The sequence below is a fragment of the Alligator mississippiensis genome, chromosome 10, assembly GCF_030867095.1.
Source record: "Alligator mississippiensis isolate rAllMis1 chromosome 10, rAllMis1, whole genome shotgun sequence".
Classification (NCBI taxonomy): domain Eukaryota; kingdom Metazoa; phylum Chordata; order Crocodylia; family Alligatoridae; genus Alligator; species Alligator mississippiensis.
The window spans coordinates 1,551,950-1,579,573 of NC_081833.1; the positions used below are offsets into that span (position 1 = coordinate 1,551,950).

Below are 27,624 nucleotides of genomic sequence, written 5' to 3' on the forward strand. Positions count from 1 at the left end.
TCTGTGCTGCCCAGCACTGGCCTGGCACAGGGGAGGACAAGGTTGCTCCTGGGGCGCTGCATCCAGCCACAGAAAATGCCTGGCATCACTATTGCCCTGAAACAGCAGTGGTCCAAGGCTGCAGAAAGGGCACAAAGCTACAGGCTTTAGGGGATTTGGGGGCACGTTTCTCGGTTAATCTCCTTAGCAGGCAAAGCTAGCCCGTTTCCCCTCTCCCTGCCGACACGCTCCATCTCACCGCCGTCATTTAGCAATAATAAACCGAGTTATGAAATGAACTCCTGGCCACGACACGGCGGCCTTCAGACAGCTTCACACATAATCCCTGCACCACGCGAGGATATCTGCGGCAGCAGATGCCGCTCGGCCCGCGCTCCAACAGGAAGGTCGCTGTGACCGGAGCCGGGCCCCCGCCGACAGACCGGGCTCGCGGCTCTTACATGGAGCAAGTCACTGGAGAGGAGACGGGCAGAGCCAGATGGCAACGGCAAAGGTCTCTTGCAGCAACACCGAGCGGCTGGAGCAAGACGACGCTTTGGGAGGGAGCTGCCAGAAGACACACGGGTTTCACTAATTGCACGTGTCCTACGAGTGCGATGCTCCGACGTGTCTCGGCCCTTTCCCGAGGGCCCTCGCCCTGGCTCGGCTTCAGGGGTCGGCCGCCTCGGGCTCGCTGTTAGCCGGGTCGCAGGACGTTCCTGCACGCCTGTTTTGTACAATGTCTTCTTACCCCTGGGGCACCCTCCGGACCTCTCCCCCCGGCCGCGGTCAGTCGAACGAGGATGTCGTGGTGCCGGACATCGTCTTCACGCTTTGCTTTATAACGGTGCATTGGGGGCGAGGGGCGTGCGTGTGAAAACGAGAGGGGTTCATTGCAGGAGAGCCAAGGCTTCTCATCCTTCGATAAGGAACACTTATTTTCTAGATAAAAGAAATGTATTCAATCTAATCTCTCCGGGCTGCAGCAAAGCATCTGATATGGTGCCACTTGGGAAATCACTAGTTACACAGGAGAAAATGGGTATTGGCACAAGGACTGCAAGGTGAGAAAGGTATGGGCTAGAGGGGGGGACATCAGGTTGCCCCAAAAGGGGGATCACTGGGATGGACACAGCTGCCTCATTGATTTCCTTGAAGCCCAGCTTTGCAGCCACATTCACTGAATGTTTCTCTCAATGCCCGGGTGCAGAAAGTTGGCACGTGCCACCGAAATGTGCAAGTGCCAATGATTTTCGAAGGCCTTGCCAACGCGGAGGAGAGCTGCACATTCAGCCCAGGAGAAGGGGATGACCTTGAGGGCTGGAGGAATAGAAACAGGATGCTATGGAGTAGCGCCAAGTGCAAGGTCAGGTCCTGAGGAAGCAAGAACATGAATCCTTGCTGCAGATATGAATAGTGCATGTTACAGATGGCGCGGAGCACAGCAAGAGCGGGGGTAATAGATGGGGCCAAGCCGCCTACCAGCATCTCAGCTGAGCGATAACAACGAATAGGTGTTTTAATATGGGACTAACAACCCGCTTCCTCTGTAAGTGCCCCATTAACATGAAGCCTGGTTGTTATTTCTGTTTTTAAGTCCTCAGGGGTGCTCAGCTGGACGGCGTGGCCGTGTGTTCATCGAAGCAGGCAGCCAGACACCTACGGTCAGGCACGGAGAACCGGAGTGAATGCAGCTCCCTTGGAGCCTTTGCTGCAGCTTTTCTCTATGTCCATTGACATCCCTGGCGCGTGAATGAGTTATAGGTTTGCTGGGCACAGCAAGAAGGAAATGCCCACCCTCCAGGGGAGCCAAGGGCACTTGAACTAGGCCGATTAAGACACAAGCATGCCAAGCCTCTGTGCTAGAAAGGGAGGCAAAAGAGTCCCCGCCTGCCAACCTGGGGGGATGCATGGTCCTTCCTGGTGCCTGGTCTTTGTGACGGGCGAGACCCGGAGATGAATGCGCCAAGGCTGTGCACATGGACACGGCCCAGCCCTAATGCATCCGGCGAACGGTGCCCGACCGAGCTGAGCGGAGGAGTTCAAACAGAGAAAGCCTGTAAGCTGATGCAGCACGGGCTATCTTCTTGTTGATCTGCATGCATCCCTTCTCCACGCCAGCCCGTGCAGCGGATATCCGTGTCCGCGCTCCGGCCCGTACCGCGAGCAGTGATGCTTGCTCCTCTTGGCCGACCCTAACGTGCGCACAAGTTTCGCCGACATGTGACAAACATTAACGAGATGATCAGCTCGCTGGTCAAAGCCTTTCTGTCGCTATGGTAATGAATGAAAGCATTCACAATTATAATGTCAAGCTTAAACCCAGGGCTTGTACAAAAAGATTTTTTTTTTAAAAAAGCTTCCCTGCTCCTAGGAGCTCAATGTTATTAATTGTTCAGCCATAATGGAAGCGCTATGCGTTCACCAACACCAAGCAATTGTTTGGAGATTAAACCCTTCTTTCCCTCCTTTTGTGCACATGGTTCATCCTTGCCTAGTTTTATTAAAATGCTTGCTGCGCTTTCAATTAACCGAATCCCTTTTGCAATTGTAAGCACATTTCATATGAATAAAAAAATTAATTTGCTAGGTGTTTGGGGCTCACGACTGCGATTGGCAACATGGATTCAGAGATGCTTCAAGGGTACGCAGCTGGCGGTCCTGTTGGGAAGTAGGCGCTGGATGCGTGCGCCCTTCACAGTCCCAGAAAAGGCAGCTTCCAGTTTGCCCCGCTGCTAAACTTCATTTCCCAGCTTCCATGCATTTGGCCCCTGAGGCCATGGAGAGAGCTGTGTTGCTGCATGGTTGCACCCTGTTTGCCTGGCACGGTGGCACCAGCCGGCCAGACCTGCTGAGAAAAACCAGAGCAGTGAAGAACAAATGATGCTAAGGGTCCAGGTGCTATTGAAGATCCTGTCCTGCCCCTTAGCTCCACGCCGGGTTGCTTAGAAAGTCCGCTGGACACAAGGCTTGAGCCCCCGGGTGCTGGAAAAGGGACTTGGGCAGAATTTAGATGTCTAAATCCAAGCTTGGGATTGATACCTGCCCCCAGCATGCCTGCCCTCCAGCGCCTTGGGGTGCAGATCCCACCGGTACCCACCCCAAGGATGCCTGACCTCAAGACCCTTGGGGTGCAGCTCCCACTGGTACCCACCCACACCAAGGATGCCTGACCCCAAGACCCTTGGGGTGCAGATCCCACCGGTACCCACCCACGCCAAGGATGCCTGACCTCAAGACCTTTGGGGTGCAGCTCCCACTGGTACCCACCCACGCCAAGGATGCCTGACCCCAAGACCCTTGGGGTGCAGATCCCACTGGTACCCACCCCAAGGATGCCTGACCCCAAGACCCTTGGGGTGCAGATCCCACTGGTACCCACCCCAAGGATGCCTGACCTCAAGACCCTTGGGGTGCAGCTTCCACTGGTACCCATCCCAAAGATGCCTGACCCCAAGACCCTTGGGGTGCAGATCCCACCGGTACCCACCCCAAGGATGCCTGACCTCAAGACCCTTGGGGTGCAGCTCCCACTGGTACCCACCCCAAGGATGCCTGACCCCAAGACCCTTGGGGTGCAGATCCCACCGGTACCCACCCCAAGGATGCCTGACCTCAAGACCCTTGGGGTGCAGCTCCCACCAGTACCCACCCACCCCAAGGATGCCTGACCCCAAGACCCTTGGGGTGCAGATCCCACCGGTACCCACCCCAAGGATGCCTGACCCCAAGACCCTTGGGGTGCAGATCCCACCGGTACCCACCCCAAGGATGCCTGACCTCAAGACCTTTGGGGTGCAGCTTCCACTGGTACCCACCCATGCCAAGGATGCCTGACCCCAAGACCCTTGGGGTGCAGATCCCACTGGTACCCACCCCAAGGATGCCTGACCTCAAGACCCTTGGGGTGCAGATCCCACTGGTACCCACCCCAAGGATGCCTGACCTCAAGACCCTTGGGGTGCAGCTCCCACCGGTACCCACCCACCCCAAGGATGCCTGACCCCAAGACCCTTGGGGTGCAGATCCCACCGGTACCCACCCACGCCAAGGATGCCTGACCCCAAGACCCTTGGGGTGCAGATCCCACCGGTACTCACCCCAAGGATGCCTGACCCCAAGACCCTTGGGGTGCAGATCCCACTGGTACCCACCCCAAGGATGCCTGACCTCAAGACCCTTGGGGTGCAGATCCCACCGGTACCCACCCATGCCAAGGATGCCTGACCCCAAGACCCTTGGGGTGCAGATCCCACTGGTACCCACCCCAAGGATGCCTGACCCCAAGACCCTTGGGGTGCAGCTCCCACCGGTACCCACCCACGCCAAGGATGCCTGACCCCAAGATCCTTGGGGTGCAGATCCCACCGGTACCCACCCACGCCAAGGATGCCTGACCCCAAGACCCTTGGGGTGCAGATCCCACTGGTACCCACCCACCCCAAGGATGCCTGATCCTCAGGTTGCATAGTTCCCTGGAGCCGAGACGTGTTCCCCTACCCCAGCCCTATGCAAACTCATGCCTCACTCATGCCGACATCTCCTTATAATGGATGCAGCTCTGACATTTAAAGTGCCGAACTCTTCATAGAATAAAATCTCAGTAAGCTGGGGGAAGGATATTTCATTTTTTTTAAAGCACAAAAAACCCTTGCTGAAGTGTCTAACTCATAGAGGGCAAAGCTAATGTCACACCTGGACTGAAGTGGGGAGGTTTTTTTGGTCCTGTATTGACCTCTGCCAAGGCAGGACTTGGTCCACAGCCTTTCAGAAGCGGGCTGAGCCTCCTCGCTCGCGGCGCGGACCCGGCATTGCTGAGCTCGGGCAGGATGCGGAGGCTGTCCCCGGTACCCCAGAGCTCAGGCTTTTCTCTCATCTGGGACCACCTGGATGGAAACACAAGGTGCGCCTGTCTTCAGATTGGAGCTGCCCCCACAAGAGATGTTAGGCTCCTGGGTCTATAAAGGGTCCAAGCCCCCCAAATGCACCCTCAACATTTGCAGCTGACTAAGGAGGCAAAGGCCTGCTTTATTTTTAGACTCTCTGTGTCAGCAGAAGCAAAGAAAAATGCCATTACTGTTATTACCTCCTAGCCCTCTGTGACGACAGGCGGATTATAACGGCGGTCGTGTTCCCTAGCCATTTAACAAGGCACATCCATCGCGCCCAGCCCTGCCAGCGCCGGCGCCCGGTGGAACGGAGCATTAATATTCATTGTGTATAGCATTTGCAGTATCAACAGTTTGCCCCAGCTTTAGATCTTGCAGTTGTTCGGCATAAGTGATGTCTGGGTGGATTGAATTTGTACCGCCAGTGCCCAGGCGCCGCAATCTGAATGCAAATGAGCCTCTCTCGCTAGTTATTTCCTTTAAAAATAAAGTATCTCGTCGCCCCGAGTCTCTTAATGCCGGCACACTGCTGCTCTCTGGAAGAGCTCCTAGTGCCGAAACTTCTCTCCCACCAGCTGCTTTGCAATGTGCTGCTACAAGCACAGGGGCCTTTTGCAGTAATTAAGCTCCAGCTATTCTTTCAGGTTTCTAATTCAAAGAGAGGCATCGCTTTCAAGTCCTGGGAGCAGCTTGGCTGCGGCTAGTAGAGGCATAACGCACTTTCCAGAAGACCCCTGGCTGGTGTACTGAGGTTGTCCTCCGTGCCACTTCTATTAGCGATGCTCCCCGGAGAGGCCCCGTTTGGTTTGATAATGTGCCCTTGGCTAGGGCAGACTTGGCCTTGACCCCGGGGCCGCAAGCGGTTCTTGGGGGCTGTCTGTCCCTACCTTGGTGCAGGGATACACAGGCACGGGCATGCAGGCAGGCTGCACAGACTGGCCCCCGTACCCCCAGAGTAACCTGTGCCCCTGCCAGAGCCTCCCGGGCCAGGGGGTGCTGGAGCAATCGTGCCCTTCCCTTCTCCCTTGCTTTGGAGGGGGGCAGGGGCCCTGATGGGCAGCACTGCCCAGTCAAAGCCGCTTAAATGATGCTGGACAGAGTGGGCGAAGAGTGCTGCACGCTCTCATGAGGCCTGCAAAGGAGCAGGGGAACAGGCTGGTGAGCTCCTCCACTTGGGTCCTACGACCCTGGATGCCCGGCTCAGCCATCCGGCAGTAAAGGTGCAACCAGCCTTCGGTGCTGATCCGTGCACCACGGGCATTGCCCGAGGACCTGCTCGCCCTGCATCCAGCTGCTCTGAGCCATAGGCTGAGAGCTCGTGCAAGGCAGCTCCGGGCCCTGAGATGATCAGCACCTCGAGGCATGTTTTTTCTCTGTCTTCGTACAGCTCCTGGCACAGCGGGGGCCGGAGCAGGGCTGGGGCTCCCGTGCACTGCGGCAATACAAGCCAGTGCTGGCAGTGAGCCACCCCTAAAGCACGGCAGGTGTTTGAGCCCCGGGGTCTGGAAACTTTCGGCTCCCCCTGCAAACGGCCACATCAAGGACACTCGTGGGACCTGCCTAGCTACGGCCTTCCTCAGATTACAATAAATTCACCCAGAGCTCTTGGGCGATGACCGGGCAATGCAATAAAGCTAATTCCCTTTAACCTCCTAATGCAGGTGCCAGGTGAGGCCACCCTGTGCCCTCAACTGTCCCCTCCTCATGCTCCGGCCTTTGAGACAGGAGAGCGGGAGCCGCATGGAGTCAGGATACGGCCGGGGGCTCGGGTCGTAGCGTGGGGGGGGTGGTCCTCGCTGGAACAAAGCCCCGGCATGCAGTTGCATTTCCAGCCTTATCGCATCGTCCCTCATTTGCCATGCAAAGCTCAGCGCCAAGGCTGGCAGCTCCTGCGGCGTGTCTGCAGCAGATGGACGGGGACGGAGGGGGATCGTCAGCCGGAGCAGGAGCTCGGCAGGCCACCAATGCCTTTTCCAGAGCCTGCTTGCAAGTAGCTGCCCAAAACGCCAGCCGTGCTGCCTGCGCCCAAGGCAATGGCCTGGGAATGCCCATAGCTCCTGACTGTCTCCTCTCCATCCCGGGGCTGTCAGAGGGGCTAGGACCACTGGCCGTGCCCCCTGCCCTCGTGGGTCTGCTCCTTAAGGGACAGGCAAGCGCCACGTTGTGCGCGTGTGAAAAGTGACATCAGAGGGTCACAGAGGGGAAAACTGCACTGCTTTGGGAAGTCACGGAGCATCTCCTCCGGGGCCGGAGCTGCCCGAGCCCCGGGCAGGGACGGACTAGCAGGGAGGGGATGCACGGATTAAGGTCCGGATCCGCCAGCATGCACGAGCCCCGGCCTGACACAGGCCTGCAGCCCACCGTGAAACTACTGGAAGTCCTTCCCCAAATAGAAGGAGAGAGGCAGACCCCGCTGCCCCTCTCCCCATCACCCCTGAGCATCGCACCGGCTCGGATGCAGCGGGCACGCCTCACGCAGCCCCTGCAAAGGAGCTGTCTGCCATGCACGAGCACGATAACACACGGGCCGGCCAGGGAAACGGGCTGTCGGGGCTTCCTCCCCGCTCCCAGACGCTGCGCCTCTAGCATCCTCTCCATCAACGCTGCTGCAGAACAGCCCTGCAATGACAAACCCAATGAGGAGCCCTGCCGGCCTCCCGGGAAGGAGACTTGGGAAGGTTTCAGCCTTCTTGAAAAAGCAGTTTCGACCAGGAACTCGCCGGCAGGAGCTCTGACGCGGTCCTGCACACCTTGGGCTGCCAGGTTTGGCAGGGAGGCCGAGCTGAATTGGTTCATGTTAAACCCGTTATGCACGGAGATACCGAATGGGGAAAAAGAGCCCCCTGATTTCATTGCTCACCCGCGTGCTAATCAAGCAGTGCTGTATGCACGCGCCCCGAGGCGGCGGCAGGGGTTTGGGCTGACATTTCCACACTTGGCTTCCCAAATGTGAGGGGTTGGATCCGTATTTCTGCCCCCCACCCACTCCCGCGAGGCACCAGCGTCTCAAGGCAGCTCTCCGTCTCTCTTAGGAAGCTGTGCCCATCCGGCCCGTGCACGGCGGGTTTCCAGAGCGGACCGTCCTCATATCCACACCAAAGAGCAGGCTGCTCGATGCAGCTCAGACACGGCGGGGGTGGGAAAAGTCCCCCCCATGAAAGGCTGGATACAAATCCATTCATGGCTGCAACATCAGACGAGATCAAGTTGATGCTATCTGCTTTGAATGCCTGTCCAGCTCTGAAAGCGTGTGCATTAGAAAGGGAAGAGCGCTTTAATGACTTTAATTAGAAGCCTGGCACGCGCCGCCACTTGCCCCTTTTCACGCGGATACAGAGACCTCTCCCCGCTCCCGTGCCTGCCTCGACTCCCAGGGCGGGCGTTGCAGGAGGAGGCCAGGCACTGCCTGGAAAGATGCTTTTATCACGCCTGGGCCGGATCCAGCTCCCGCTGCAGCCAAGGAAGTGACTCTCGGTGAGTCATGTGGGAGCCGGTCCAGCCCTTGGCTAGCACCGATTGCATCCGCGCTGCGAATACGGGAAACCACAAGGAAAGGCTCCCCGAGGCGCAGAAAGCCACTCCGACACCTCATCGGTGTAGGCAGGAACAAAACCGCCAAGCTGCTCCTCTCTCAAACAGCAGCTTTTGCATTTGCCGCTAGGCCACGGCACGGGCCTGTTCGGACCTTCCTCCCCCCAGCCCCTCTTTCCTCTCGCTCCCTAGACAGACCCCACGTCTCCAAGCAGCCTAAGGACCCTTCCCGTGGTCCATGCCAGCCCTCGCTGCCCCAGATGCCTGAGCACCGTCACAAGGCACGTTGGTCTCGGATGGATGGGGGCTGCATCAGAGCATGCATGCACGTGTGGGCTTTGGGGCACGTGCGCTGTGCCGATGAGACCTAGGCTTTGCAGTGGGAGAAAAGCCATCCTATGCAGCGGTCACCACCGCACCAGCTTGCGAGGTCCTCTGTCACTCCCCCGTCGAGTGACCAACGCGCTAGGGCCAGGCCGAGGTGACCCCGGGAGAGGCTGCGATCTCTGCCCGACATTGCCGACTGCAGCTGCCGTGACTCCTGCACCGGAGAATAGATGGTGCCGCCTGCTGTCATTTGTACCGCACTAGGCAGTATTTACGGCGAGCTCGAGCCCTACGACAGATCAGCTCTTTCAGACAGGCCCATCCGCATAGATCTTCGGCCGTGTCTGGGTGTTTCAAGGGCACGATGCGCCGTGGACGCGGGCTGGAAAGTTCCAGCCTGAACATCATTTTTCCCCCGGCTCGCTGTTAGAAGATGGGCAAAGTGGTTTCAAATGACAGAGCAATTTCCTTTGTGTTCTGCAAAGCCAGAAGGAAAAAAAAAAACAACCCAGAGGTTGTATGTGCTGCTCCAAGCTGCTTTCCCTTTGCAAATGTAAATATTAACAGCTTAACGTGCAGCAAATCCATTGCAGGAACATGCTGTATTAATTCCCGATACAAAGCTCAGTGTCTAAAGAGTCACGCTCTGTGACAGCCGCTGCGTAATACAGACTGTCTGCAGGATTGTGAGATTAGCTCCTTGCATGGAGGGACTTTGAACATCAAAAGGGGGCTCGCGCGGAGGCCGGCACGGCCACGCTCCACAGCAGAGCATGGTGAATATGCGAGGCAGGGGCAGGCGTCTCTGCCATGCGCACTGCAGGAGCATCCCCTGCGCGCCGGCCTCGCCTGCCCTGGCAGACTAAACTGGAGCCTGGACCAAGCCTCACTTGGCCGTGTCTACACAGCACCCCCCCACCCTGCAGAAAGGACGTGGACACGATGGAGAGAGTCCAATGGAGTGTAATGAAAATGGTTGTGGGGCTGGGGGACAGGACTGGTGAGGAGAGGAGAGGAGGAGGGAAATGGGCTGATGTAGTCTGCAGAAGAGAAGACCGAGGGGGATTGAATAGCAGCCTTCACCTCCCTGCAGGGGGGCTGCACAGAGGATGGAGCTGGGCTGATCTAAGTGGGGCACATGGCAGGACAAGGAGCAATGGGCTCACACTGCAGCTAGGGAAGTTGAGGTTGGATGTTAGGACAAACTCTCTCACTAGGAGGGTGGTGAAGCACTGGAGCAGGCTCCCCAGAGAGGTGGGGGAGTCTCCATCCTTGGAGGTTTTGAAGACCTGGGTAGCCTTGTCCGGGATGATGTAGCTGGGGCTGGTCCTGCTTGGAGCAGGGGTTGGACTAGATGCGACTCCTGAGGTCTCTTCAACCTGAATTTTCTATTACTCTAAGCAGCAATCACCCCACTTGGGACCCAGGCAGGGTGTCTCCGAGGCAGCAAGGCAGACACCGTCACCGAGGACTTATCAGGCCTAGGCAGGCCCAGACAGCCGTTAATGCTGGGTGGGGGAGGGACGAGCTGATGAGAGATTACTGCTAACAAAACATTTTTCTTCTTCAAAGCTTTACACACGCACACATTTGTGTGTATATGTGTGTGTGTGTGCGCACGCGCATAGTGTATATATGTATAGGCCAATGTATATATTAACGTGTGTGCATGCATATATATTTATTCATGCACACACACAGATAATAAAATGTATTCTGTTAATGTGTGTGCGCGTACACATATATGTGTGCGTGCACACACACACATTAATATAATACATTTTATATGCATATATTGTGTGTATTATGTGTGCGCGCACACACACACATATATGTGTGCATGCACACACACACATTAATATAATACGTTTTAAACACACACACACACGCATTAATATATACATTTTATATATGCAGGGGTGTGTGTGTGTGTGTGTGTGTGTACACACAAGTTTTCTTTCTACCTGCGCACTGGTCACAGTTCCTCTCATTTTTGACCGCTGCATTCAAACCATTCATCATTGCATCTTGCTTATTCAGACATCAGAAATGTCCCAAATGAGGCAGACTGGTTTCCATTTGGCCCATGCTCTTAGGTGCCCTTTGTCTTTGTGTTTTAAGGGCAAGACCAGAAGCAGGCTTTAGAAAGGCAGCTCCTCCATTGGGATTAGCAGGATCGGGTCCCGCACTGCCCAAGCAGGGACCCGCCGAGCACACTGGCATCCACAAGGCACGCTGGCGACGAGGGCTCGTGCGAGCGCACGCTGCGGTGCTGGAGGCGGCGGCAGGGAGACAGGCGTGCTGGAAGCAGAGCACAAGCAAAGGCAGCACAAAGTGAACAGAGGAAGACCCGGTGCTCGTGCCCTGGCCAACCACCATGTGCCCGGTTGGGCAGTCATCTCGACCCCACGCTGCCAGCTCCCTCCGGGCCCGTGCGCCTGTCCCTCCCCAGCACTAGTGCAGCGCACACTTAGCTTTGAAGGCCCTGAGACGGCGGCATGTGCTTCAAGTTCGGGCCGTGATGAAGTGCTTGGCTGCGCTGGGGGTGTGACAGGGAGCCCGCCAGCCCGGCGGTGGGATAATGCGACAGGCTTCGAAGGGGAGTAAATGATTTCCCAGCCTGTGAACACTTATGAGCTCTCTCAGCCTTTGATTCCCGGTGAGTGATGTACCGCGCGGCGCTGGAGTCTCTCTGCCTTGACAAATGAAAGGACCTGTGGCAACAAGATAGAGTATTTTCTTCCCAGCCGTTAATAAAGGCAACGACGTGGGCAGTGGCATGCGCTCCTTCCCGCGGCCGTCGCTGCACAGCTGGAGCTCCCGGGTCCCGACGGCTTCGGGACGAGCTCCCCCGGGGCCAGCTGCCTCCGACGGGGCTCGATGAACGCGCCGCCACCAAGGAAAGCTGCAACAAGGGAGGGGGATTCATGCAGGGCCCCCTAGAAAACACACCGGGTCCACCAAAGAGAGCTCAGCAAGTTCATCCGGTCACAGCCAAGGTCTGCCTCTTTCCCCCCAGCCCTCCACTAGTATGCAAACGCTAAATATTACTAATTATCGTTACTCCTTTCGGATGGACCCAGGCCTGCCCCCCCCAACCCTGGGGGGATGCCGTGACATGGTTTGAGACGTGTGCACACACGTGTGCAGAAGGCAAAGGAGCGGAAGGTAATTCGCACTGAAAAGTTGCATGACAGTTCCCTCCTCCCTGGTCTATTTTATGCCGACGCTGAATTTCATTAGGCAAAAGTCCTAGTCAAATAGACAGAGCTTGACACGTTCAGCACATTCGGCCTGTTTTCCCTTGTACTGCTATTTTTTTTCCCTGGGGAAAGATTCGATCTAAAACCCACGCAGACACTCAGGCTAGGGTGAAGGACAGACTACAAAGCCTTCTCTGATCCATAAGGCACAATCTGTGATTTTTTTATTTTTAATATGAGAGGCGAGACCGAGGGGGGACAGGCTCTTTTAAAAACCATTTCTCTTTGAGTTTGGTGTTTTCCTATACAGAGAGGCCTGAAAGGAAGACACATTTCATTTCATTTGTGAAGCTGCCAGGCCGATAATGACGGCGCCGTGTATTGTAGCCATCCGTTTTGTCAGCTTCAAGGGAAAGAAGGGATTTTTTTTTAAATAAAAACCAAAAAGGGCCACGCTTCCTTGATGGCGTTGCACGGAGGGCTCTGAAAGGATTGAACATGCCCATAGCAAACACTTTTAATGAAGAATTACACCGGGAACGCTTTGAATGCAGTTCGGTGCTGCTTTCCGTGGTCAAGTGCATGCCTGCTAAACCGCTGAAGCGGTCGCAGTTGTGATCCCCGCTCACCCCGGATCGCAGGGGCCGTGTGTGGGCTCGCTCACATTTGGGACCTGCCACGAAGAGGATTTCCATCACATGCAATGGTCCCTCCGGCCTGGACCCGTCGCAGCTTGCTGTGCGTAGCTGCTCTTGCTGTCGGTCCGCAGCAATGCCCTGGGAAAGCGCGGGGGTCTGACTACGATGCACAACGAAGATCTGAATGTTTAAATAAGGAGGAATCATTAACACGGTGGAATAGCTAATGCACGGAGGTGGGCTGCAGCCCCCAGCTTTGCACGCGTCTCTGGCGCAGAGTTGTCGTGCGCTGCATGCGACACGCGCCGGCGCGGCCTGCAAGGTCACCCTCAGAGCGCGAGTCCCTCACGTCCCCGTGTTGTCTCACCTGGGGATCTGCATCGCGGCGGGCCCGCTGCCAAGTTCATCAGCCAGCGAGGAACTGCGACAGCCTGTGATTACCGTCCGTCATCTCCCCAAAGGACGTGGGACACACTGCCGCAGGACGTCTCAGCATCACGCAGGATGAAAACACCTCTCCCTTGGGCGGGAGGGCGCTGGGACCAGACCCGAGGTCTCCCGGTGCCAACAACTCACGGGGTCCGGCAGAGACCCCCAGGCACGCATCGGCCCCAGCGCTGGGAGCACCGGAGTATCTCGACAGGTCAGCAGGCCTGTTGCAGGATGCTGTCGTCCTATTTACAGAGAAAGCATCCCCCAGTAGGACGGCAAACCGAGGAAAGAGATGGCAGGGCTCTCTCGTTAACAGTGGCATGCCTCTAATTAGAAGCAAGCTCACCAGCTGGCCCGTCCCTTCGCGCCCGGCTCCCCTTTCGGAAACAGGCACATCACCGTGATGCCAAGACGCGCCTGAAAGGAGCCACGGACGCGTCCCGTCCTCCTTCCCGGAGCTGGCCGGGAGGCGGAAAGGCTTTGCGGACATGGTACGTCTCTCCGTGCCACGGTGGAGGTGAAGCCCGGCACGGCGGTTTGCCGTCACCTGTGACAAAAAGAAACTGCCTCGTATTGTAATGAGTTGCTTTAATTTAGAAATGCAGCAGGACGCGTAGGAAGACCCGCTCCCTCGTACCCCCCAAATACAAAATAATGCTGAAAACTGCCAACTCAATGCCCAAATCTAATACCATGGGAGGGGGCTCATTATAATTCCCCCCCTGTATTTTTGGGCACGGCCAGTTCTGCAAAGGTGACACGGGAAAGGCCTTGAGCGGCACCGCGTGCCACAAACACTTTGTCCAACACAAGGGCGGGCTGCCTCTCCCGGGCAGCTGGCTTTTGACAAGGGAAAAGGCTTCTTGCTCCATGAAAGGCACAGCTCCTAAGACAAGGCATGAATACATTGGAAGCAAAAGCTCCCGAGAACTTTATTTCTTATCGCTCGAGCCCAGAGACTGAAGAAATACCCCAGGGAGGGGAGGGGAGGGGAGGGGAGGGGGCGCTTGCACCGATGTGGACTTCCCCCACAAAACATACGCATTTTCAGCTGTTTTCAGCTCAAGGAAAGGAAAGCAGAGAAGAGGCTGAAGTCAAAGAAAGCAAATGTTTTATTCCGTATAAACCACTCCGAGGTCAGGCCACAGCTCCCCATCCTAGCGCCGGATCTAGCTTTCTCTCTCATGTCATCGCGCCTTTGCTCCGGCCTCGCCGCGTGCTCCAGACAGGAGGGAGCCCACACAAGCCACGTCCGCATCTCCCCCTGCACGTATCTGCAAAATGATAAAAGCTTCAAATCAGGACTCGGCTCCTGGAAACTACAAAATCAGAGGGAAACGGATGAAGAGTGCAGGGACGTGCCCCGTAACGTGGCGCTTTAGGGCTCCAGCTGCTCCTCTGAGGGGAACCACGGGCGTTGCTGCCACCTCCCGCGCTCGGTCCCCGGGCCTCGCTCACCCGTTGATAAGTGCTGGAGCAGTCGGTGCACCTACGCAGCAGCTGGCCAGGTGCATGGCTGGTGCAGGCAGCACCCCCTTCTTGCCCGGGTTTGCCCGTCTCATGCTAACCCTGCTCTCGAGTCAAGGGAAACCTTCCCCTTGATCCAGTTCTTAGCAGCCCTCGCTTAGCTAATCATGCCCCAAGGCCTGGATTCGCCTGCCCGCTGCAGCTCCGACCAGCCCATTTCCCCCGGGACCGTACCAGCGGTCCTGGAGTTCAAACAAACCAGGTAAGATATCCTCCGAGCCCCTTCACTGCGAGCTGGCCTCTCGGCCCGGCACTCTTCCTGCGGCCTTGCAACCCCCCAGCCTTGCAATTTGACCATGAGCGTGCTCGTGGCGTTGGTTTCTTTGGTTTTGGGGGTTTTTTTTAAAAAGCACCAGCTCCTGGAGTCAGGTGAGAGAATCTCAGCTTTCAATTATGGAGCTTCGAGCCGTCTTGGTTAGGGAAGAAAAGACTGAAACCATGAACGCGCCTTTCCCTGGAGCAACATCCAGCCAAGCAACCCAGAAGGCACTACTCAAAACACCCACGGGACTTTTCAAAGGTCTCTCGTGAGACTCGTTCTTGCTGAACACGTGGGGCTGGCCATGTGGGGGACCCCTCACCGGGCAATCAGCAGTTCCTCCATTTCCACGACTAGGTGTCCTCCCGCTCTCTGGTCCAGGACAGCGACAGGGTTTCTTGGCTGGTTGCTGTTCCTGGCTTTTATAGCTTACAGCGGCCGCTTACGACAGCTTATGAAAATAAAGGCTGGGGAAAAGTGGGACATTTCATTATGCAAATGCTGCTTCCCATAAAGAAATGTTTTATTAACACATCCTCCTCTCTTGTGTTGGCTTCGTCGATTTGGTCACAGCTTGACATCCAATAAGTTCGTTTAAAGGCTGTGTTTTTACATAACGTTTGCTAATCTATTTTAAACACTTAATTACGGTTACGGCACATTCATTAGGGAGCTTGCTTGCAAACCTGGATGCTGGTAATAAATCCTCGTTCTCCAAGCGTCAGATGCGATATGAGAGTTGGATCCAACCGGGCGCTGGAGCCGGACGCTAAGAGTGGACTGGCGAGAAGCAGCCCGACCTCTCCGGAGGGGCTGGTTCTGGGCCAGGTCCTGCCTGTGCCTGATGCTGCCCCTGCTGCTCCCCCCTGCATCCCAGAAGGGCAGGGCCGGGGCAGAGCCATGGCCCCAGGCTGCTCCCGGAGAAGGAGCGGGGCGGTGGGGCAGGATGCTCTGCACCCAGTGCCGTGGAGCATGGAGCTTCCCGTCTGCTTCTGGCTGGAAAGCATGGGGCACCGAGAGCTCAGTAATAGCCAGCCGTGCCGGTAAAAAGAAAGCCAAGCACAAGAAGCAGGTTCGGGTCACAGAGCTCGGCTTAAAGGCAGACCTGGAACCAAAAGCCTGGGTTAGGGGCAGCGGCTACACCTCTCTGGGGTTAGTAGGGCAGCACACTTACCTTAGTCTTTTCCTAGATATTTCATCATAATACTATTTACATCATCTTCTTTCCCTTCGGCTTCCAAGCGCTTGTCTTCTCCGGCGCCGTGGAGGGCTGCTTTCCCAGCACACCCTTCGCCTTCTGCTCTTTGGCTCCTCGGCCGACTCTTGATGCTGTCGGCACTCTTGCAAGACATAATCGAGCCCGAGGAGTCGGAGTCAGAGAGGTTTCCGGTGACCTCTTTGGGGTTTGGGCTTTGCCTCGAGATGGTCTTTAGCTCGGAGGGGGCAGCACCGCCAGCTCCCACCTGGTCTTCGAAATGCACGCTCAGTGGCCTCTGGCTGTCTTTCCTGTCTCGAACCGGCCTGGAGAGGCTGCTCGGCGACGGGCTCTTCGGAATGGCTGGCAGGAAATCGTCAAAATCCACGTTCGTTTTCCGCTCGTAGTTGAGAGTCGGGATTTTCCAGGCGAACGGATCTCCCTCCTTCCCTTCCTCCAGGGCATCGCTGAATCGCCTGCTCCGAAATACCAGGGGATCTTTCCCCAGGTCGGCATCGCTCGCTTCTTCTAACGAGGGCTCCAGGCGGCTTCTCCATGGCTTAATCCTCGCCGCGCCAAGCGCGTCTGCTCCTGCGGTCGGTGCGCTCGGCAGCAGGCAGGAACGATCGATATCCTGCAAGAGCGGGTCATAGGAGCCAAACTTGGACGCTCTTCGCAGAGCGGGAGAGCGTGCGGGCTCCGGGATCTCCAAGGCCACGCACTTCAAGCTGGATGAACGCACGAGGCCGCCTCTTCCAGCCCCATCTTCACGTCCCACCAGCTCGTCCGCTCCAAGCTTCATGGGGAAATCCTCCTCCTCTTTGAACATCCGGCACCTTCTCAGGGAGGACGCGCCCGTCGTTTGGTAGATTGGCAGGGGCGAGGTGTCTCCCAACCCCAACATCCCCTCTTTCTCCATGGCCCTTTTCCTCCTCAGCTCCTCTACGTATTCAGAAAGGGCAGAGGAGGAACTTGGGAGCTTCTCTTCCTCCGCAGGAGACATCCTCCTCCTCATCACGGATGGAGAAACGGCTCCGACTTTATCCATGGTCTTCGTCTCCTCTTTGTCCACCGGGGATTTCCCGTACTCCCACCTTCGGACACCAAGTAAAGGACTCGCGCTCTTTCCAAAGTCGGCCTCAGTGCCAGCTCTTCCATATTGCCCTCTTCTCACACTGAGTGAAGAAGCCGGCCGGGTCGGTTCCTGGTCTGTGACATCTCTGTTCATCCTACACAACAGAGCAGAGACATTAGCACATGTTAGCTCGAGTTATCTGACTTGCTCTTACTGCAGCACCCTTCGGCCAGCCCCCATCCTGCCATCCCCAACACCCACTTACGCTCCAAGTCTCAACTGAACCATGAATGTCAAGCAGAAACTGCTTCTTGCATGTCAATTCATTCCAGCCCTTTCATTAGATGAACTTTTTTTTTTCACGGTAACTGAACTTAGCTTAAATGGCTCCAAATAAACTAGAGCAGCCAGAACATATGACTTATGGGGCCATGCACGTCACGTGATCTGCCCTTAAATCTGTCATGCCAAGAGGTACCTCAACACATCTATTTTTCCCTGACAAATTACAGCGACATGTGCCGCTTACTTTTCGTTCTGCCAGCCCCCGAAGAGCACGCTCTGAATCTTTATGAAGCCATTTACCCAGCACCCCCCATGCATCTCAATGTTACGGCACAGAAGGCTTCACGGGAGCTCCCTTTGAGGGGGGCCGGTCATTATGAATAGCAGAAGCAAAATAAAGGCCTGGCCGTGGGCTGGGTCTGAGCAGCGCACAAAAAAGGGACACACGACCTCTGTTTGGGGTTTGCTCCTGCCAGAGCAGGTTTGCCTTGGGAAAGCAGAGCACCAAGCACCTGCCCCCAGGACACGGCAGACTTGCTGCGATGCAAAATTAGACCCAAACGGGCGCATGAGGCATGCAGTGCTCATTAGCCTTTGCTTCAATGAGTCTCCTCTCCTTGCCTTTTACACAAGAGCCAGCTGCCGGGAGCCCCTTCAGGAGAAAGGGGCAACTCTGGCAAGAAGCCTGGGGTGGGGCGGGGGGCTAGGAAGCCTCCTGCCCATGACCACACCTGCTAGGTTTAATTGAAGGAGTTGTCATTGCCGTCCTCCCAATGTGTAGCTTCCACAGCAAAAGGGCTATGGTGCATCTTGCGGAGACCTGGCCATCTTCCGAGCACGTGCATCATCCCCGGGTAAAGACCAGCGTTTCCATGACATCTCATTGCAGGGCATTAAGGTCCGCCACGTGAGACGGCAGATGAGGCAATGATAATGTGTCATGTCCCTCCCTCCTGAGAAGGGCCAGCAGCACAGCCTTGGAGATGCCCCGTGCCCACATTAGGACTGGCAGGGTGCTAGACGCTCCTGCAGAAGCTGCCGGAGAAAGCAAGACACGATGCTGACAGCCAGGCTAGCTCTTCATAGCTGTTAGGGGCTGGAAGGGACCTTACAGATCACCGGCTCCAGCCCCCCTGCCCTTGGGCACTGGCCAGGACAGTTGCTCCACCTTGCACAAGCCCCATGAGACCTGTGCATGGCATCCGGTCTGCACTGGAGAGGATGCCACGCTACGGGGCGGGAGATCAAAGAGCACTGCTTCTGTATGCATGGCCCCCACAACCACGACCACGACCCCAGACCGTGGCACCGGTTACGGCTGTGAGCCCGTATTTCATGCCATCGAAACTCATCTCGGACTCATAAGTCTTTGCCTTAGCAGAGCTGTCGCGCTCCGCCAGCAGCGTCTCTGAGCCCGCGCTGCTGGGCAAAGGCGCTGGCTGCGAGAACGAAGGCTTCTCCCTCCTTCCTCCCTTGTCTGTGGCACAACGGCTGGAAAAATTGATTGCAATCACTGTTAGCCTTTGTGCCACTAATCCCTCAGTGCAATTCGTCAAGAAAATTGCATGCATTCATTTAAAGGGCTGAAACGCCTTTCCCCCTTGTTTAATTAAAAAATACAAAAACTGCAGGGGGGCAGTTTGTCATGCCGTATATAAGAAACAAACCAGGCCTTTCCGAGGAGTTATTGTTGAGTTAAATTAAATACCACGAAGAACAACACAATACCATGCCGTTATCTATAGGCTACGCTCCCTCGGCTTCTTGCTCCGAAATGAGGAGTGCGGGAGTTTACAGGCAATATTTTTTTTTTTCAATGTTTCAAACCCAGAGACACAGCTGTAAAACAACCCTGGCGCTCCTTAGCACGCAGGTATTTTGTTCTGCGTTGCAGCTGGCAAAAAGCATCAATTAGGGCCCATCATTTTCTTCAATGGGGGGGGGGGGGGAAGCTTCCTTGATGTTTGAAGGTGTCTAACAACAAAAACCGATGAGAAAAGAAATGTGCGGAGCAGAGATTAAAGCAGAAGACCCCAAATACAGAGACTCCTCGGGTCCGCGGCAGGGCTGCTGCGCTCCGAGGCAGCTCTCGAGTTTTACGGTGACAAGAATAAACCATCCCGGCCCGGGAACCGCACGGGTTGCCATGGGAACGTTATGATAGTGTATAATCTCAAAGACAATACGGGGCAAACGGAGACCGGCCTCCGCTGACCTGCGGAGTCGTTTCCACGCTGAGACCTGTCGATAATGAACTCAGCGGCTGGGAAACGGAAGCAATTGAAGGAGTTACCAAATAACCGGGCGTTTAAAACGGCTTTTCCCCCGCGCCCCTGGCCTGGCGGCAGTGAGCAAAGCCTCGCGGGGGAGAGGACCGAATGGCCTGCAGCACGCGCCGAGGTAGCAGGAGCCCGGGCAGACGGAGAAGGGAAGGCGGGGGAGATGTTGTGGGCAGCCTCTTCTTCCGAGGCTGCTCACAACACTGCGTTGTCCATCGGGATGGTCTCACGCGGCCAGACTCTTCCACGCAGAACGGAGTAGCCCTTCATAAGAAGAAAATGCAGGGAAAGATCATAGACTCATAGACAATAAGGGCTGGAAGGTCGCTCAGGAGGTCACATCTAGTCCAACCAAGCAGGACCAGCCCCAACTGCATCATCCCAGCCAAGGCTTCGTCTACCCGGGTCTGCAAAACCTCCAAGGATGGAGACTGCACCACCGCTCTGGATCACCAGTTCCAGTGCTTTAATACCCTCCTGGTAAAAAAGTTTTTCCTAATATCCAGCCTAAACCTCCCTTGCTGCAACCGGAGACCGTAACGTGCCGAACATACTGATGGTTTTGGTCCCCACTCCGATACACGAGCAGTGATGAATGGTTTGAGGCAGGACTGTGTGCCAGGCTTCAGCATCCGAAATTGTATCTCACCTAAGTGAGTGGTGTAATCCTTCCAAGACAATTCAGCGCCTTCCATTTCTACATTTCCAAGCAAATTTGTAAACTGCTGACCCGCTGGATTTCACAAATTAAACAGCCAGCTTCAATATCCCTTCGCTTCTCAATGCCGAGATAAAAATGTACTAAAGAAGCAAGAAACACTAATAGCATGTGAGCACAATCTGATATTTATTGCGCCAGCCAACGTGACGGACATGCTGCGGCTTATGAAAAACGTCTGGAGCATGAAAATCACTGCGAACAAAATGCGCGAGGTTTGGTGTTTGCAATAATTATAGCGCTTGGTCAATGGGAGCCCTCCCACCCTTGCCCACAGAGCTGGTTGACGGTCCTTTCTATCTGGCCCATGTGCCTTTGCATCTGGTGCTTTCAGCTATTTTCCACCAGCCAAAATAATCACGTCCAAGCTGTGGACAGTGCAATTATCAATCTCTCCATCTTGTTCCCATTACCCGGTACCTGCTGCGAAAACCCTACAGCTCTCTGCAGGAAGGCCTTAGTGTCTGACAGATTAAGGAAACCGGGCTTTCATGCTTATTGCTCCACTAAGCCTAACTGCCAAAACCTTTAAAGGACAAGCATTTGTGTTTTCCAGGCCAGGTTGCCTCAAGTTTCTGCTTAAGCCGGCTAAGGGTCAGTGATGCTGGACGCCTTTCTGCAGTGCAGAGAGGTGATGGTGACGGCACAGAGCTCTGCGGCCAGCTCGGCGGGGAAACGCTTGCCTTAATGAGGTTAGGGGGTGGCAGAAACACGGCGCGTGTATCCCAGAACTGGAGGGATGAAGGGAGAGGGAACGGATGCAGACAGGACAGGACAAAGACACGCTAGCCCTGGCTCAGCAGTGCTGCAGCCCTGCTACAGAGCAAACTTTCCACCCTGAGCTCAGTGCAAATGGAAAAAAAGGGCTCGAGCCCTCTGTACCGGGGTGGGTGTCACCCCTGTTCATGCTGAAGCGAGGCTGATACCCCACCTAAATAAGTCCCCCCAACTGGGGTGAAGGCATGCTTGGGTTCCAGGTCGGGACGTGGTTTCACTCCAAATTTGTAGGAGCTGCAGCCTATGGAAACCTTTGCAAAGCTCTGGCCTGGCAGAGCGAGAGGTTCCCCAGGCAGACACCGGCTCCACGTCTGCCCTCCGCCTCCGAGCTTGCTGCCAGTCTGGGCACAAGCAACGGGACGGCCAAGGGCGAGCAGGGCAGGATTTCCGACTCCAAGCTTTTCTTGCCCCTCCTTTCCACGTCTCCCTCGTGTAGCGCAGACGCCCCCCGCTTCCTGCCCGCTTCGCCCCCGCCCACCCCGCAGCAAGCGCAGGGCTTCGAGGAGCTCGCTCTGACGGAGAAGCTGCAAATGGGATCGGCTTCACAACTGAACTCCTCTGTGACGGGTGCGGGGGAGGACTGCCCGCCTGCATTTCAGTGTCCGGTGGTCAGGTACTGCTGCCTTAAGCCAGCTTGACCGAACAGGAGGAATGGCCAGCCCTTGACCTGAAATCACTGCAAACAAGTGGTTGTTTTCCAGGCGAGAACAGCTCCCAGGTCGGCCCCTGTGCAGAAACAGCAATACAGATGGGGGAAGCTCTGTGCAGGGGTGCATGGCATCCAGGCGTGCATGGCACCCAGGAGTTAGCGTCGTTAGCCGTGTTCCTGCGGAGCCCACGCTCCCGGCACGCCACAAGGAGCCAATCTACGTGTCAGCTCGAGGAGAGGAGCCCGTCCTTTCAAGAACGAACAGCCCACGAGCCCCTGCAGTTGGCTCCGTTCACCCGCAGCTTTATTGGGACGTGTTTGCAGTTTGAATGCGCGTGTTGTCGCACACTGGATGTGGCATGGACCTGGAGGAGGGGGACCGCTCTGTGCATCTATCTGCAGATGCACCGTTAGGATCTGTCTTGCATTGGAAAGCTTGTCAAACTCTATCCCCACGACGCGGGAAGAGAGATCGCCCTGAAGAAACCCCCATCTCTATAACACTGCCATTAGGATCTGGCATGCAATCCAGGCAGCTCCCCGCTGCCTCCGCTACACTGCTCCCTGAGCGGAGATATTGCAAAGCAGATCTAATCTGCCTCTCCCTGCTGCGTGTCAGTGCATAGTGTAAGGCTGGGCACCCATCTAATCACGCTTGCGCCTGAGATTCGTATCAAGTACAAGAGTTTATCCCACAGAGAAGGCTGGGGAAAAGCAGACGTGCTTGTTCCAGGCAGTTACCCATCTCCTGGCTCGAAGGCAGTCCTCTCCTCTGCAGCGAAACACCACGACGCCCTTTCGCCACCGGCGCTGACAGGTTGCGTGTGATGCTGACCTCCCCCTGCTCTGAACGTGCTTTCATTTCTACCTGCCAGCTCTTCAATGCAGTCCGCGTTCGCCAAGGCTCCAGCTGTGCACGCGCCGCAATTACATTTAATTTGCACTTAATTGTAGCGGGGGGGAAGCACACTGCGTGTATGGCAGGCGCACGCCCCTCTCGCAGCAAGTTTCTGCACACCAGCTTGGCACATGGTCTCTGGGAAGGCTCCTCGAGATCCCCTGAGACTGCTGTCATATCCCGGGCCAAAAACAGCTGGCTGGGAAACCTGCCTGGCAGGCCAGAATGCGACCTGCAGATCCAGCGGCAATACCTTCCCATGCAGACACCTCGAGCCCGACACCGCAGAGCCGCACGGTGCCAGGGCCCTAATAGACCCGCAGAGCCCATCAGCAGCTCCAGACCGAGCCCCACGGTTCGTTTTCAGTGGCTTGAAAAGAGACGGCCTTGCTGCCAAAGCTTTGCCTTCCAAAGTTTCTTGGGGTGGTCTTAAAGCGGCAAGAACGAGAGAGCTCCCTCTGCCACTCTTCGCCCAGCTCTGAAATCTCATTGAAAAACCAGCAAGCTCAGCCTTCAACAGGAGCACGGTTAGGCCAGTGCTAAGGGCCCTTGATAATTCCTCGAGAAGCAGCGCAGGGTTTAACAGAGGCTTCAGCGGAGGCAGCTTTTGCATTGGCGGTATGCGTCTTACAATGCATAAGGAAAGGCACAGATCCCCCAAGCCTCTTCAGGTACCTGGGGGTGGAAAGGACTTGCACCCTCCCAGCCTGGAGCCGAGCAAATGAGGCGCCTGCTGCTTGCGGTGAAAGTAATAAGTCATTCAAGCACTTGCACCAACAGCATCAGAGTGCCCTAGCCCTCGAGGCAGGCACCAGGACGGGATGCAGCTAGAAGGATGCTCTCTCGCGCCCCGGCAGCTATGGCAGAGCAAAGCCCTGATGGGAAGCTTTAAGCACAACCTCTGCTGAAGAAATAATGCGTCTCTGCAGCAGCTGTGCCCGAAAACCAGGGGAATCCATGCAAAATTCACACCTCGAAAGGTGCTTCTCGCTGCACGCCGCCGAGCTGCGAGGTAATACGGATAGAGCCTGCGAGGAGTTGCAAAGCTACTACTGAAAATGGAAGGGCTGTGTGTGAATTGCTGCAATCTCTCCCGTGAACCCAGTCTCCAGCACCTCGCTTCTCGAGGAGCCAGCCTGCTGGTGCTCCTCGCACGTCCCTGGGAGTGTGTGCCAGTGGGCAGCTGTGACCTTTGCTTTATTTCTTTCCCAAATACCCAGAGGCGCCGGTTCTCACTGCGGCCACAGATTATGAACAGCTGCTGCGAATGTGTCACCAGGCTCAGGAAGGGGAATCGATCGGGTGACGGTGGAATACATTGCCCTGCTAATGCTCGTTAACCCGGCATCGCTGCTTCACAAGGTGCCAGCCTAAAGCAGCGTGAGCTTTGTAGGTGCAAAGGAAACAGATGAATTCCTTAAACCTTTCCTTGCAGCAACATAAGCCGCGTTTTCCACCGAGTCGTGGAGGCTGAACAAGCCAACACATAGGTCGTAAAGTCTAGGGGGAAAAAAGCTTTGCTTAAAAGATTTCAACCAGGTAAAAGCACCATGTTAAAAGCTTGAATTCCCCTTTCTTACGTTTAAGCACACGCCGACGAAGTGCAAAGCTAGTTGAACCTGCATCTGCCAGTGTTAAACTTTCCGCCGGTTTTAAATTTATGGCCACTGTAATGAGTCCGCGCTCAACCCTAACAGAGCAAGAAAAGCAGAGGAGACTTCACATCACAGGGCACAGCCACCGGAGACCTGCTTTTCTACCCAAAATATTACCCTGTTAGCGCATAAACTCCAGGTGTGCGGCTGACACGCCGTCAGTAACTCCCCGTGCTGGCAACGTGCATCTGGAGCACAGCCTTTTTCACACGTTCCCTCATTTTGGGGGGACCTGCCATAGACTTAATGCTGCTTAAACGTAGCGCGTGCATTTTTCTGACTGCGCTAATGAGGGTCATGAATAATGTCATCAGGCACGAGCCTCTTACCGCTGCAAAGGGAAAGGTCGCCCATTGCCTAAACATGGCAGAAGCTGGTTTTCTGAAGTTGAAGGCAAAAGCCGACCTAGCACAAAGTCTAAAGGCGTTTGCAAGCCAAGCGGAGTTCTGTACCGCGCAATCCACACCACAGCAAATGACATACAACAATAATTAGTGGAGATTACACAGCAATTAGCATGATTACAATTATGCTAGTTGAAATAATTTATACAATAAAGCCCTCGCATGCATTGCAACGCAGCGCTTGTCCAGAGATAAAGGACTACGGATCAAACTCTCCTCTTATAAATAAATCCAGTGTAGCTCCAAGGCAGCGAGAGAGAAGCCTCTGCCCTGATATCTGTAAGCTATTCACACATCCCCCTGTCACGATGTCCTCTGCAGGACAGCTCTCGAGGTTTTAATACAAATGATTTGCTTTGGAAATAGCAGCGATGCAAACTAAGCCATGCGGAGGGTTGCACAGTGCCCCGCGAGCCGCGCCTTGAAAATATTCAGATGCCCAAATCCAAGAGCCCTCCGTGGCCGCCCTTTTCTCTGCATTCAGCCAGCTCTCTTCCTATGACAGTAACCATAGAAATGAGTGCTGCGGGTCAAAGCACTTTATTATCTGGGATTCTGCTCCGACCAGGATCACGTTCACAACGGCTCCTCCAGAACCATCTTTAATGTCTTCAGCCAACGCCGCAGGGAGACGAGCCATGGGAGGAGAGGGGAGCGCGGTTTCCCCCGAGGATATAAGATGAGCAAGCAGCAGGCTCTCCCCGTCTATGCACGGAGAGCTCCTAGGCATCACTTCCGAACCATGCCTTTGCAGCTCGTGTCTGGGGTTGCAGCAGGAGGAAGATGAAACCACCAGGCTTTGGACCTTCCTGGCACGGCTCTAGGCTCCTCTTCTAGGTTCAGTCTCAGGCAACCATTAGAGTGGATCGAGCACTTCGAGGAGAGTCGCCCCGTGGGACCGAGGCAAGGCCGAGCCTCCTTTTTCCTCCTCTTTCTCAGTGACCGCGGAAAGTCTCTGCAAATCCCAGTTGCCCCAACTCTTCATGTCAAAGCTTTTGACTCTGCAGAGGCAGGTTTAAAGCTCGAGCAACCTAAACATTTGCCACGAGACTGTCAGACGCCGAACAAACTGAAGCCGACCGGTGTAATCACAGTGGTGCCATTTTTGCCGTGCACCGCGTATAACGTTGCAATGAGCCTAGCGGCACAAATGTACATCCCTTCCCTTCGCTGCGTGAAGCCCGAACTGTGTCACAGCCCCCGAGCGAACGGCGATTCTCCCGCTGCTCACGGGCCAAAGGGCCTGTACTTCTGGTGCAAGAAGGTGAAAACCACATCACCCGTCACCAGGGAGGTCCAAATTAGCTTCCCCGTGAGGACCGTGACGTTCCCAGACAGCAACGGGCTTGCTCCCGTAGCAGTGGGCCGAGCGAGAGGACGGACCCACCGGTCCCCATGGCCGCGCAGCATCCAGGAGCACCGCAGAGAGGGCTGCCCGGGGCACGTACGGGGCTGTGATGAACGTGCACAGCACGTACGATTTCCTGAGCATCCCAGGGCCCGTCACCACCAGGTGATTCCTGACCTTTTCAAAACAAAGACCTCCTGGACGGCCGCGCTCTCCTGTGCATGGGATTAGAGATGCTTTACTACAGCAAAGCTGACCTTTCTACCCAGGGACGTAGCAAAAAAAATACAGTTTTTAATTCAAAGCTTGATCTTTCATTCGGCATCTTTGATGGGTTTTATGTAGCGAGATCCAGATTGGATACCTGGTGGGTTTTTTGTCCAAACACTTGATATCAGAGAATTAAAGAATGCATTAATCAAATTCCTCGCTTGTTTATGCCAGATTGAATAGGATGGTAGCATCCTCTCTCTCCCTTTTTGCTCGGGAAACAAAAGGCATCTGCACGTATTAGCAAGGAGCGGCTGCTTCTAGGTGCACTGCTTTCTCATTACTGTGTGTAAAACAAAGGAATCCTAATCAGGAAAAGCCTTCATGGCTATCCATTGATCTCACTTTTATTAACTTGCCATTCTGAGCTTGGGCTTGTTTTCATTCCTCGCAGCTCCCTGGCTCAGATCAGCTGAAGCCGTTTGCAGCATCCGCCTTGCCACGAAAGTCAGAGCAGATCCAGACTGTGGTATTTCTCCCAGCCCTGGATGCAAACAGCCCTCTGCAATCAGGCCAGGGCTGGACCAGTTCTGGTACATTCATTAATCTCTCTAATCTACACAGCAGCCTTTTATTATCAGAACAGAGCATTGCATCTCTATCTCATTGCTTAGGACATAACTTGTGATGTACTGCCATTCATCTATAATTGCAGCTCAACTGTATGGACCAAAAGCTGGATCCTTCCTTTTCCTTCCCTTTTCATGTCTGTGTGACAAGGTATTTTGCAGAATTTGCAGATGAGTCCTAAGGAATGAAGAGCCAGCCGTGTGCCCGTGGTGCCAAGAAGCTGAACGGCATCCTGGGTGCATGGGTAGGAGCGCTGCCAGCAGATGGAGGGACGTGATTCCTCCCCTCTATTCAGCACTGGGGAGGCCACATCTGGAGTCCTGTGTCCAGCTGTGTGCACCCCGCTACAGAAAAAATGTGGACACATTGGAGAGAGTGCAGCGGAGGGCAATGAAAATGGTTGTGGGCTGGGGGACAGGACTGGTGAGGAGAGGCTGAGGGAAATGGGCTGACTGAGTCTGCAGAAGAGAAGACCGAGGAGGATTGAATAGCAGCCTTCACCTCCCTGCAGGGGGTTGCAAAGAGGATGGAGCTGGGCTGGTCTCAGTGGGGGCAGATGGCAGGACAAGGAGCAATGGGCTCAAGCTGCAGCAAGGGGAGTTGAGGTTGCATATTAGGAAAAACTCTTTCACCAGGAGAGTTGTGAAACACTGGGACAAGTGACCCAGGGAGGTGGTGGGGTCTCCATCCTTGGAGGTTTGAAGACCTGGTTTACA

General features: G+C 55.4%; 1 protein-coding gene across 2 annotated transcripts in view; it reads right to left on the reverse strand.

The window, feature by feature from the left end:
• Positions 1 to 14,093: 14,093 nt before the first annotated feature.
• MYO18B (myosin XVIIIB) overlaps positions 14,094 to 27,624 on the reverse strand; it is a 127,119-nt gene continuing 113,588 nt past the window's right edge. Inside the window, exons 41-43 of one of the 2 annotated variants that reach the window (XM_019486890.2) lie at positions 15,960 to 17,209; positions 15,108 to 15,252; positions 14,094 to 14,273 (exon numbers count right to left, since the gene is read on the reverse strand). In XM_019486890.2, the coding sequence (XP_019342435.2) occupies positions 15,961 to 17,209 (1,249 nt within the window). In that variant the 3' untranslated portion in view covers positions 14,094 to 14,273; positions 15,108 to 15,252; position 15,960. The remainder of the gene's footprint in view (positions 14,274 to 15,107; positions 15,253 to 15,959; positions 17,210 to 27,624) is intronic. The other variant, XM_014594791.3, reaches the window with a different exon arrangement.